The 12,771-nt window shown below is 43.6% G+C and overlaps 1 protein-coding gene across 1 annotated transcript in view; it reads right to left on the reverse strand.

The window, feature by feature from the left end:
• The window catches only part of ZC3HAV1 (zinc finger CCCH-type containing, antiviral 1), a 63,928-nt gene that overhangs the window by 14,608 nt on the left and 36,549 nt on the right, over positions 1–12,771 (reverse strand). Inside the window, exons 7-9 of the mRNA XM_082631835.1 lie at positions 10,442–10,616; positions 4,905–5,025; positions 1,329–1,431 (exon numbers count right to left, since the gene is read on the reverse strand). Of these exons, the coding sequence (XP_082487961.1) occupies positions 1,329–1,431; positions 4,905–5,025; positions 10,442–10,616 (399 nt within the window). The remainder of the gene's footprint in view (positions 1–1,328; positions 1,432–4,904; positions 5,026–10,441; positions 10,617–12,771) is intronic.

The raw sequence follows: 12,771 nt of genomic DNA on the forward strand, positions 1-12,771 counted from the left end.
ACGGGAGAGGCCACAGCAGTGAGAGGCCCGCGTACCGCAAAAAAAAAAAAAAAAAAAAAAAAGATTGGAATAATGAGGTTAAAATTGTCAAGCATTAGCCGGAGAAAAGTCTTAGGAGATATAAAGACAGATATGCACATATAGATAAGGTTGCTGAGTCTTTAGCAGGGTAATAAGAATAAGAAGAAAAGCAGCTAAGATTTACTTGACAAATGTACTAGGATCAAGCCCATGTTACAGATGGGGGGATGCAGAGTGATTAGTTTGTCCAAATCTAATTGTCCACAACTAATAAGCAGCAGGCAGAATCTGAGCCTAAACATGTAGCTCCAGAGTCCGGCCGTTAACCTGGTCACAGGCAAAGATCTGTGACCCCAGGCTGCTCAGGCCCTAAGGCAGCACTGGACCCAACTCCCGGTCCTAAGGCCCTCAGAGAGCTCAGCTCCCCAGCCTTGGCTTCTTGTAAGACCTTGTTTTCCCTACTACACCACGTTTATCCCTTTAGTAACTTCCCGTTTCCATGCAATACCTTAATTCTTACAACCAAAAGGACCTAATTAGAACACCGACTTCACACCTGCATTGACGTCTGTTTTACATAATCACTCATGACCCAGGAAAAAAAAAATCCAGCTCCAAAAATGTTCATGAGGGCCTCCCTGGTGGCGCAGTGGTTGAGAGTCCGCCTGCCGATGCAGGGGATACGGGTTCGTGCCCCGGTCTGGGAGGATCCCATATGCCGCGGAGCGGCTGGGCCCGTGAGCCATGGCCGCTGGGCCTGCGCATCCGGAGCCTGTGCTCCGCAACGGGGGAGGCCACAACAGTGAGAGGCCCGCATACCGCAAAAACAAAAAAAAAAACAAATCCCCTTTCATCAACTTTATCTTTCCCCAAAGCCTTTACTCAGGCAGCTACCACATCCCTTTTTCTCTCCATTTCTTTCTCAGCCTCCCATCCCCTATAAATCCACTCAACAAAACTAAAGATCCCCAGAAGAACCCACAGCAAAACAAAAACCCAGTAATTGTGCATTTGATCCTTTCCTAGGAACAACCAGCCGTTCACAGCTGAAGAAGCTGAGCCCAGAGTAAGAGATCTGCCCAAAGTGCCCCGGGAATTGGAGGGAAAGACAGACTTCCTGCTCTAGAATTCTTTCAGTCGCGCTGTACCGCTTAGCAAGTACCTCACTCGTTAAAGCAAAAGGAAACTGCAGTGTTATGTGAGCAGGAACATTTCAGAAAACAGGGTTCAGATTCATGAGCAACTCAATGAGATCAGCGTGTTAACATCTCAAACGTGTGCCAGCAAGCGGCGTTCCAGACACTCACGCTTGTCCACGTTTCACCTGCTCCATATTCCAGTAAGACACAAATGTCGGCCTTCTGACGATATCCTTTTGGGTCTTGGAAGCTATGTTTGTCTGAATCATCCCTTTAGACAGAAAAAAGAAAACACAAATCAAGAATCAGTCCTAGGAAATGATTTATTGTTATTTTTCAGAGGCTAGTAACACAGCAAATATTCATGACTCAACTGGACATGTATGAATCGAGAAAATCCTTTTGGATGGAAATTACTCATGATAAAAACTTGTATTCTTCACTGCCCTTAGTATAAGACCCAGAAAACAAAGGGGTGAATGAGCATTCCTGAATTAATCTAATCTTTAAATCAAAGTCAGGTGGTAAAGAGAGCTAGGGTGGCCAGATTACAAGACGTCACCCATGACAGGCATCAACGATTATGGGTTGGAATGTGGTAGCTGTATCTTAGAAGTTTTTTCCTACCTCAAATGTGAAATGTCATTTTCAATTCACACATGTTGTACACCTAAGTCTAAGCTGCAGCCAGCATGAGCTCTTTAAAAAGTAAATCATCATACATTGCTAGTGAAAGTATAAAACGGTACAACCACTTTAGAAAACAATTTGGTAGTTTCTTATAAAGTTAAACATACACTGCCTATGCAATCCAACAATCCCACTCCTAAGTATTTATCCAAGAGAAATGAAAAGCTACATCCACACAAGAACTTGCGTTTGAATGTTCCTAGTAGCATTATTACAAGAACCAAAAAGTGAAAACAACCCAAATACCCATCAACAGGTTAATGGCTAAACAAGCCATGGTATATCCTTTTTAAAAAAAATTTATTTCATTTATTTATCTTTGGCTGTGTTGGGTCTTTGTTGCTGAGCGAGGGCTTTCGCTAGTTGTGGCGAGCAGGGGCTACTCTTGGTTGCGGTGCGCGGGCTTCTCATTGCGGTGGCTTCTCTTGTTGCGGAGCATGGGCTGTAGGCATGCGGGCTCAATAGCTGTAGCTCGTGGGCTCTAGAGCACAGGCTCAGTAGTTGTGGCGCAGGGGTTTAGGTGCTCCACAGCATGTGGGATCTTCCCAGACCAGGGCTCAAACCTGTGTCCCATGCACTGGCAGGCGGATTCTTAACCACTGCGCCACCAGGGAAGCCCCATGGTATATCCTTACAATGGAATATTACTCAGCAATGAAAAGGGAAGGACTACTCTATATGCAACAACATAGATGAGTGAAAAACAGTATTCTGAGTGAGAGAAGTGAGCTATATGCAGAGTACACACTACAGGGTTCTATGTATATGGAATTCTAGAACAGATAAAACTAATCTATAGTGACAAAGTAAACTGGTTGCAGAGGAGAGACCAATTGCAAAGGGGCATGAGGAAACTTTTTGGATTGATGGGAGCGTTCTAGATCTTGATTAGAATAGTATTTGCACACACTTGTCAGCACTCATCCAACTGCACACTTAAAATGGATGCATCTTATTGCAGCAATTATGCCTCAGTATAGTTTTACATCAACATCAACAAAACAAACAAACAATGACAGAAAGAGCAAATCAGATCATGCCACAGCTCTGCTCAAAACCTTCTCAAGGTTTCCAGCTCATAAAATATTTAAGTTTCAACGTCTGCTCTCATCTCTTACACACCTCCTTCCCATGTGCATGGGCTGCCCTCTCCCTTCCAAAGTATCCTCCTCAGATAAAAGCAGGCTCCCTCCCATGATTCCTCCATTCTCTTTCTGCTTCATCACATTGCTTCATTTTCCCCATAGCTGTAATTATTTTCTGAAGTTGCCTGGTTTGCCAGCATCCAGAACAGGGCCTAACACACAACTGACACTCTAATACTAGTTTAATGAATAAGAGCAAATAAGAAATAGAAAGAAAGTAGTCTGGAACACTGCAAACTTCTCTGAACTGGTTTCTATGAACCAAGTGAACAAAATTATGGGGCTAAAATTGCTCCAGATTCAGGAACAAGGTATATTGGTTCTCATCTCTCCACCACCTTTCACCACAGAGAATACCACCAAAAAAAATTTTTTTTAATTTAAGTGCATTTTTAATTTGACCACCCAACAGAAGAGATTTTTATTTTTCTCTATTGCCTTCTAGTCTTGGTCCACATGCATACATTGCTGCACTTATCATACACATTAAATTTTTTAAAAATTCATTTCTGTTTTAAATATAACATAAAACCCAAAAAGTACAGAAATACAAACTTGGGGTTCTGTTTTCTTCATTTAACAATATCAAATTTTGCTTTTACTGCACAGTTTTCATAATTTTTAACAACCACCCAATACTCCACTGAAATTTAATACCTTAATGTGTTCAGTCACTACCTTACTGGTACACGAGCTATTCCTCTACTTTAGTACTATAAGTAAGTCTTTATGCCTATAGCTTATTTTTTTCTTGTGAATTACTTCCTTAGAAAGATTCCTGAGAAAATAAAAAAGCAACATATTTTAATATCTCTTGATATGTATTGCCAGGTTGCTTTCCACAAAAGTTGGTATAATGGCCCTTCAAAGCTATATGACTTAACACACCATAATTGGTACAGGACCCAAATCTCAGGTACCACCTGGGAATGTTAAGGACCTGACAAAATCTCCTTTACCTCTTTCAAAGCACCTACAGGGCTGGGTCCTGAAAAGGCAAGTATCTGACCACACGCAGGGGGTGTCCCATGGATGCAGCCGATGGGACCATACATTCAGAGGGAGAGCAGTTTCTGCCCTGGTTTCTTACTAAACACAACAGACAGATGGGTAGAAGGTAACCAGAAAATCTTCCTATGGAGGCTCAAATAAACATGGCGGAAGGCAAAGTCTTTAGAAAAGGTGATGGATAAAACCACTGACCTAGATGATGAAGCCTAAAAGGAAGAGCAAGGTTCTAAAATTCAGAAGGGGGACTTCCCTGGTGGCGCAGTGGTTAAGAATCCACCTGCCAGTGCAGAGGACACGGGTTCAAGCCCTGGTCCGCGAAGATCCCACAGTGAGTCCGCATGCCACAAACTGAAGCCCGTGCGCCTAGAGCCCGTGCACCGCAACGAAGAGTAGCCCCTGCTCGCCGCAACTAGAGAAAGCCCGCGCGCAGCAACGGAGACCCAACACATCCAAAAATAAATACAATAAAATAAATAAATTTTTAAATAAATGAATGAATGAATGAATAAAATAAAACAAAACTCAGAAGGCACCCACAGGCCCAAGGTCTCTACTGCAGTCATCAGCACCTGAAAATTCTGCCTCAGTCTGGGAAGCAGCCCACCTAGAGTCAGAAATTAAGAATGGCAGAGCTGGAAGTACCCCCAGAGACCACGTAATCCAATGCCCCCATTTTACAGGGTGCTCGGTGCTGTCCCCAGCTACTCTGTGTCAGAGCCGAGACTCCAGAGGACGGGTCTTCTGACTGCCACTGGCTCCCACCCACTGAACTGCCTGCCTTGCTAAAAAGAACCCGGGTCCGGAGCACAGCACGCCAGGCTACTCCATTCCCACTCCCACGTGGATGCCACAGGCCGGATTCCAGCAACAGGCACCACTGCCAAACACAAAGACTTACCTTGGAAACTCAGCTCGTAGTTTTGTGAACCCGCCTGAAATGGCACAATTGCCCCGGGACAGGATACAAAAAGAGACTCCAGGTATGAAGAGTCGATGTTTGAAATTTGCTCATTGTCTTTCTAATTAAAAAAAAAAAAAAGGTAAAGACTTCAGGGTAGGCTTTTAAGAAATGTCTACTATGATATCTTATATGACTTTATTTTAGCCGTGGGATTTGAACAGGAATGCACCCTGCCTCTCAAATCAGACTGCCAAGTTTCCCGGGTGAGACCACGTCACACCCTTCTGTAGTCTCCACTGTGGGGCTGAGAGCACGCTCTACATTGCAGAAACTGACCATACCCTTGGTGGAGGCCTGACAAGCAGAGCTCTTTGCAAGTCTTTTACACCTTCCATAAAATATGACTCAAGTGTACAGAGCAACTGGTACCCGACGTGCAGACATGATGTCTAACAGAATCCAACACCCTGCCACGAAGTAGAATGTCACAGCTATCAGCCCATCACACGATGAGAAAGCACGTTTAAAGCTGGTATGAAGGCATGTAAAACTCCAACAGGTGTACTGCTGTCCAAATGAGAGTGATGTAGCCCTTCTCCTCCGGCTATAATGAAAGGGGCACCCCCAAAATGGAACGATATAATCTCCAGCCTCAAGGCACATATGATGGGTCTCAACAACAGAAAGGCTGCGTAAAGGGAAGTGTGTTATCCTAGGAAGGGGGCAGACTAGGCCACCATTCCACTGTCCCCACCCTATGTCAGGGATGACAGACCAGATATAAGCCCCCAAGAGCAGGGGTTCCCGATATCTAATGGTAAGGAGTTCTTGTTCCCCGTGATCTAGAATGGAGGATGACAGCAAGATCCTGTTGGCAGCCGGTGGTGGGCAGGGGCTCCCGGTCCCTTTAATGACAGGCCAGACTCTGCAGGCTTCAGCTACATCCACAGCATTCCCCTTCCCTAATGGAAATGCCTGCAGGATGTAAGGGGGGAGAACCAGAACGAAAGCTTCCAAGGAAGGCGTCCCAGATAGAGAGGTCTCTTAGCCTGGGGAGGAACATGGTGGCACAGGAAAACTGGGTTCAAGTATTTGCACACAGTGCAAAGCAGGAATAAACTTGATGTGTTTCTGGAGGTAGAACCAGGACAAATGGGAGGAAGGGACAAGAAGGCTAACTTCAGCAGAACTTTCTGAACTACAGTCGTGAACAGTTACGTCATACCACACGATGTTTGTTGCAACGGCTGCTGGGACATGTATCGGGATGACTGTAAGAGAGACTGCCATCCAGGGTGGGCAGTAGGAAACTAAGTTTCCATGATTAGATGATTCGCTGGGAAACCATATGCCTTCCTCAGACCCCAAAGAATGGCTGAAGTGGGCAAACACCTGCGAGCAAGGGTGGGTGAAGGCAGCCATCACTTCTGGGCACCCTGGATTTTTTTGGGTTTTCTTTGTTTGGGGTTTTTTTCTTTTTTTTGGCTGACCACGCAGCTTGCAGCATCTTAGTTCCCTGACCAAGGATTGAACCCATGTCCTCAGCAGTGAAAGTGCAGCATCCTCCACTGGACCACTGGGGAATTCCCTGGGTACCCTGGTTTGATGACTTGAATCTCTGCCTTAATTTTCCATCCCCACAGTCCTGTACCCCTCAACTGCCTGCTCAGTTCTGCAGAACCCTGTTCCTGGCTGGAAGGAATCTGCAAACTCTAGGTCAAAGCCTTTCAAACTTGAATGTAAATGCGAATCACCCAGATCTTGTTAAAATTTGGATTATGATTCAGGGGAAGTGGGGGAAGAGTTTTGGAGCCTGCATTTTTCAAAAGTTAATTAATTAATTTTATTTTTGGCTGCATTGGGTCTTCACTGCTGCACGCGGGCTTTCTCTAGTTGTGGCGAGCAGGGGCTACACTCTTCCTTGCGGTGCCTGGGCTTCTCATTGCCGTGGCTTCTCTTGTTGCGGAGCACGGGCTCCAGGCATGCGGGCTCAGTAGTTGTGGCTCGCAGGCTTAGTTGCTCTAGAGCACAGGCTCAGTAGTTGTGGCGCACGGGCTTAGTTGCTCTGCAGCACATGGAATCTTCCCGGATCAGGGATCAAACCCGTGCCCCCTGCACTGGCAGGCGGGTTCTTAACCACTGTGCCACCAGGGAAGTCCCAGAGCCTGCATTTTGAACATCTCCCAGATGACACTGACATTGCTGGTCTGCGGACCTGACTTTGACCAGCAAGGCTTTAGGGTCTATATCAGCCATATTCACTAGAACTTTCTTTGACAATGGAAATTTCTCTGTGTTGTCCTATACGGTAGCCACGAGCCACATGTGGCTCTAGAGCACTTAAAGTGTGACTAGTGTGACAACAACTGATTCTTAATTTTATTTAAGTTTAATTAATTTAAGTTTAAAATTAAATAGCCCCAGAGACATTGCTTTGGGAAAGATCCCCAGTGTTCTTCTTCCTTGCTGCAAGAAATAAATCCTTCCTTCTCTGGGGAAAAAAAAAAAAATCAAATAGCCACATATGGCTAGTGGTTGTCATACCGGAGAGAACGAGGCCATTAAGTCAGTGTCTGAGCATCTGCACAGCCTCTCATGGTTCACGGGGACATTCCTCTGGCTCTGCCCTCACTGTACTCCAGTTCTGAATGGGTGAGTGAATGAATGAATGGTAGAGCCTTCAATTATGCATTCTCCCAGAAGACTTGAATTTATACCTCAGTCTCAGTTACCAGGTCTTGGCTTTTGTCTTGTGCCTACATGTTTGCCTTGATCTTGGCTTTCTAGAGCTATGGCTTGCCCTTGCCCTGGGCAATTCCCTCAGGTCATGGACTCCTGCCCCAAAAGGCCAGCTTTCACAGCTACTAAGCTTGGCTATCTGCTGGTAAACATCTTGAGGGTCTGGATCTGCACCCGCTGACGGATGCAAAGCCCGTGACTGCTACCTGGCTCTGCCCTCCCGTCACTCCTGCTGTAACTCCATCCTGCACCATGGTTGCCCACCATCCTCTCCTGGTCCACCAAGCACCTGAACTGCCATATATCAATTCTACCTTCCAGAGGGTTCACTGTCAAACATATGCATCTACCCTTTGTTGGCAAAAATTTCTATTTCTCCCAGTTCCTACCAGAGAGGTTCCTAACCCGGAAATCTCAGTTGCCCAACTCTATTTTTTTTTTTTAACATCTTCATTGGAGTATAATTGCTTTACAATGGTGTGTTAGTTTCTGCTTTATAACAAAGTGAATCAGCTATACATATATGCCCAACTCTTATTAAACATTCAGTTGCAAGAAATAAAACCTGTAGGGCTCTGTCTGAAAGCTATTCAGTCCACTCTTTTCTCTAAATATTCTAACCTGTACACTGGATCAAACCAGGTCATCAAACAGCTGTAAACTTGGACCATAATACATTGAACTATGAAAGAAACCAGGCTGCAACGTATGTTTGTGTTTCAGATCTCCCAGTACCACCATTTTTATTTTACTTGGATGACCAGCAAGGAAAACACCAAACCCAGGGCCTCTTTTTCCTTCCTTCCTTTCTTTTTTTTTTTTTCCTTTTATAACAGAAGTGCCCACTCAATTTATATAATGATGGGTCGAACTAATATGAGACCATAAGAGTTTATTCACATCCTCAGAGAACACATTCCATTTCTTACAACAGACAAGTGCCACAGATTCAATGGCTATAACATTTTTTGTGTTCGTAGGTAGAACGTTACATTCTAGAACTGTGCATTTAACACAGACTGAATATCCCAGGGAGAACTTCATATTAAAGAAGTTTTATCAGGAAGTTTCTTGATGTTTTACTAGGGGACATGAGGGACAGAACTTCTGTAAATTTAAACATGACCTTTTACCCCTTAAAGTTCCTTTTGGTCTCTGGGATCATGATGTCACTAGAATACAAATATTTTCTAACCCTTCTCCCCTATCTTACTGAAAATTGCAAGTATTTGACCTAAGAACCATTGAGACCTATAGTTTACTATTTTAATTTCATTTCGTTTCGTTTTATTTAATTATTTTATTTAATAACCAAGGCTCAAGAATTTGAGTTTATAATTTCTATTTCCACAGGCACCTCACAGAATCACTTTTATGGAACTGCGCTTTGACATCATCCTCGGCTTAAATATGAGAAGAGCCCGTACAAAGCTAAATATCACAGGGGTTTTCATGCCGAGGTGCTTGATAGGTCACTGCAGGAGGGGAAAGAAAAGAGCTCTGAGCCCCGTCCTCTTTGCACAGGGCAGCTCTGCTTCACCCTAGTTCACTCATTTAGGTTCTGTGAAAGCTTGTTTGATAGCATGTATCTGCCGCTAAGACCGCTGGGAAACCGCCATGTACTGCACGGATGGTGGGACCAAGGCTGAGGACCTCACTCACCACAGCACACAAGGTCCCCTCTGTGTGGCCCCATAGGAGACCTTTTTCTCAGGCCTCACTAACAGAAAAAAAGCCGTGCTTCTCCTGAGTAACTGGAATGGTCTTTTCATGGAGGCACAGGGGACCATATAACAGATAGTGTTCCTTTGCTTGCTTTGGCAGCTGGGGAGCACAGAGCCAAATGTATAGCCCATCCACTTCTAACCCTAGAGAATCTGACGCTGGCCTTTCCTCATCCCTACTTTGTCTTTGGCTTCATTTTCATCTCTTGCTTTTCTTTTCTCTTTCTCATCACTCTGATTTCATTGCCTACTTAAGCTCACTCCCTCCCTCTCTCTCTCTCTCTAATCCTATGAATCAAAGGAAAGAAAGGATACTAGACAGAAGCTCTGCTTATCTAAACTTCTCTCCCGAGTGGCATGGACTTATATACACTACCAAACGTAAAATAGATAGCTAGTGGGAAGCAGCTGCATAGCACAGGGAGATCAGCTCGGTGCTGTGTGACCACCTAGAGGGGTAGGATAGGGAGGGTGGGAGGGAGATGCAAGAGGGAGGAGATATGGGGATGTATGTATATGTATAACTGATTCACTGTTATAAAGCAGAAACTAACACACCACTGTAAAGCAATTATACTCCAATAAAGATACTTTTAAAAATTAAATTAAATTTAAAAAAATAAACTTCTCTCCCTTTACTATGTCCCTGTGTGGGTAAGTCTAGAATCTTCTAGTCCATCTGAATCCAGACTCTGACTGCATCCTAGTAAACATCTATATCAGTCTTCTGATTTCTCAGTCTTGCCTCCTCTTCTGGCTGAAAGCAGTAGTCTCTGTACATTTATGTACTAATACATAGAAAGCTATCTCAAGGTTCCAACCCAGTCCCCAATAGCGAGGAAAGAAGGATATTTGGCTGGCTCACGGATCAAGGAGTTCCTTAAAAATAATTATAATTTTTTATGATGCAATTGGAGTCCATGCTTGCTGGGTATAATGTAAAAAAGCACCACTCCCTCTACCATGTCCTTGCCCACGGGTAACCACATAGGTGTCAGACACTGTACTACTAGTTTCTTCTGAAGTTGGCAAGTTTATACAAGAGCATCCACAGGGAGGAATGGTACTCACCTTCTCTCCATATTGAACCCATTTGTCATTTCCATTTCTCCAGTACCAAATCCATTTTGTGGTGAAGAGAGAACTGGCCGGCATTGTGACAGATGAAGGCGTGGACAGACGTCGGATGGGATTATAATTACAAGTCATCTTCTGGAAACTGATTTTATAATTTCCCCTAGAAAGGCTGAGAGGGAAAAGTTTAGTGTTAACAAAATGCTTCACTGAAACAAAATGCTTCTGTTTTCTATACTCTGGTCTTCCCTAATAAGAGGATAGAATTAAACCTTGAGAGCTGAAAGGGATCTTTGAATTTCCCTTATACAGCTTTCGGTCTTACACATAAAAGAAAAAACTGAACTACAGGGAGGTAATGTAACCTGCCTACCCCACATATTCAACGGTGTCACAAAATGTGTTTTTCCCTCAAAAAATATCCCCCATGATGCAGGGGACACGGGTTCGTGCCCCGGTCTGGGAAGATCCCACATGCTGCGGAGCGGCTGGGCCCGTGAGCCATGGCTGCTGGGCCTGCGCATCCGGAGCCTGTGCTCCGCAACGGGAGAGGCCACAACAGTGAAAGGCCCGCGTACCGCAAAAAAAATAAATAAATAATAATCCCCCATAGACAACTGTGCCCACACAAAACAATGGATTGGCTCAATGTTTGTTAGAAAGTCAGTTAGAAACTCACAGTAGGTCAGTTTCTTTCAATTATTATTAAAATAGTTATCAAAGTGTGGTTCAAGACCTTTTCAGGGAGCCAGCAAGGTCAAAGTTATTTTCATAATAATATTAAGACATCACCTGTCTTTTTCACCTTCATACCCTCACAGGTGCACAATGGAGTTTTCCAGAGGCTACATGATGTTTGATTTCACAATAAAGAGATTTTCAAAAATATATAACTATTTCAGTCTTCTCAGTGAATTTGGTTTTGTTTTGTTTTGGAAAAGTTATTTTTATAGTTTTACTTACATAGTTATATGTGCATATAACTATATATAATTTAGATATATAATTATCTAAAAATGTTATGTTAACATGAATGAGTTTATTATTGTTATTTTTAATGTATCAGTAAATATTTAATTTTTCTCAGTTGTGTTTTTTTTTTTTTTTTTTTTTTTTTTTGCGGTATGCGGGCCTCTCACTGTTGTGGCCTCTCCCGTTGCGGAGCATAGGCTCCGGACGCGCAGGCTCAGCAGCCATGGCTCACGGGCCTAGTTGCTCCGCGGCATGTGGGATCTTCCCGGACCGGGGCACGAACCCGTGTCCCCTGCATCGGCAGGCAGACTCTCAACCACTGCGCCACCAGGGAAGCCCAGTTGTGATTTTTAATATGGTAAATATCAGTAGCTATAATCCACATAAACAGAAGTTCTTTGAGATCCTCAATACATTTTAAGACTATACAGGGCTCCTGAGACCAAAAAGTTTAAGAGTTACTGCTCTATTAAACACCTCCTAGATCAGTGATGTTCAACCAGGAGTGATTTTGTGACCCAGGGAACATTTGACAATGTCGAAAAACATTTTTGTTTATCACAACTGGCATGCAGTGGGTGGAAGCCAGTAATGATGCTAAACTGCCCCCCCAAAACAAATAATTATTTGGTCCCCAAAGTCAATAGCGATAAGGTTGAAAAACACTGCTTCAGATTTACCTGGGGGGGAGAAATACACCTAGAAGCAAAACAGCTGACGCCACCCTCTAGTGGCAAAATGCAGCAAGACAGAATCTCCACCAAAAATTCACTAAACTTGCAGACGACGACACATCCATATTTTCCCCCCAAAGAATTTCCTTGTAAAACAGGATGCAGCTTATAAATATGGTCATGGGTGGTATCACCCATATAAGCCCTAATAGAAGCAGAAATATAAGGTAGCCTCTTAGAAACCTCCAGGGTAGAGAAAATAGCGAACATAGAGGAAGGTATAAAATGCTAAAGTATACAACAAAATCCTGCCCTATAACTATATGAAATGACTCAAATCATTCTCTCAAACTATGAAATTAAGTCAAAGCTCTTCTGAGCTCATCATTTAGTACTTGTAATAGTCCTACGATGAGCTGATAGGAATACAAACCAACCTACACATTGTGCTGTTCTGCAGGACACACTGACAAATATAACTAAACACATATTTGTGTCCCTGTTTATTTCACCTGAGTTAGCAAATACTCCCAGAGTCCCTTGTATTAGCCAGGCTCTGAGTGACTTCAAACCTGCCCCACTTACGTATTTTTCCTCATTAACTCAGCAGGCATTTGCCATTTTTATCTCAAGAGTTAACCTGAATGGGATTCTGAAGGAAAACTGCTTTTTCTTCTTCCC

Source organism: Mesoplodon mirus (assembly GCF_964341445.2).
Source record: "Mesoplodon mirus genome assembly, chromosome: 9".
Lineage (NCBI taxonomy): Eukaryota > Metazoa > Chordata > Mammalia > Artiodactyla > Ziphiidae > Mesoplodon > Mesoplodon mirus.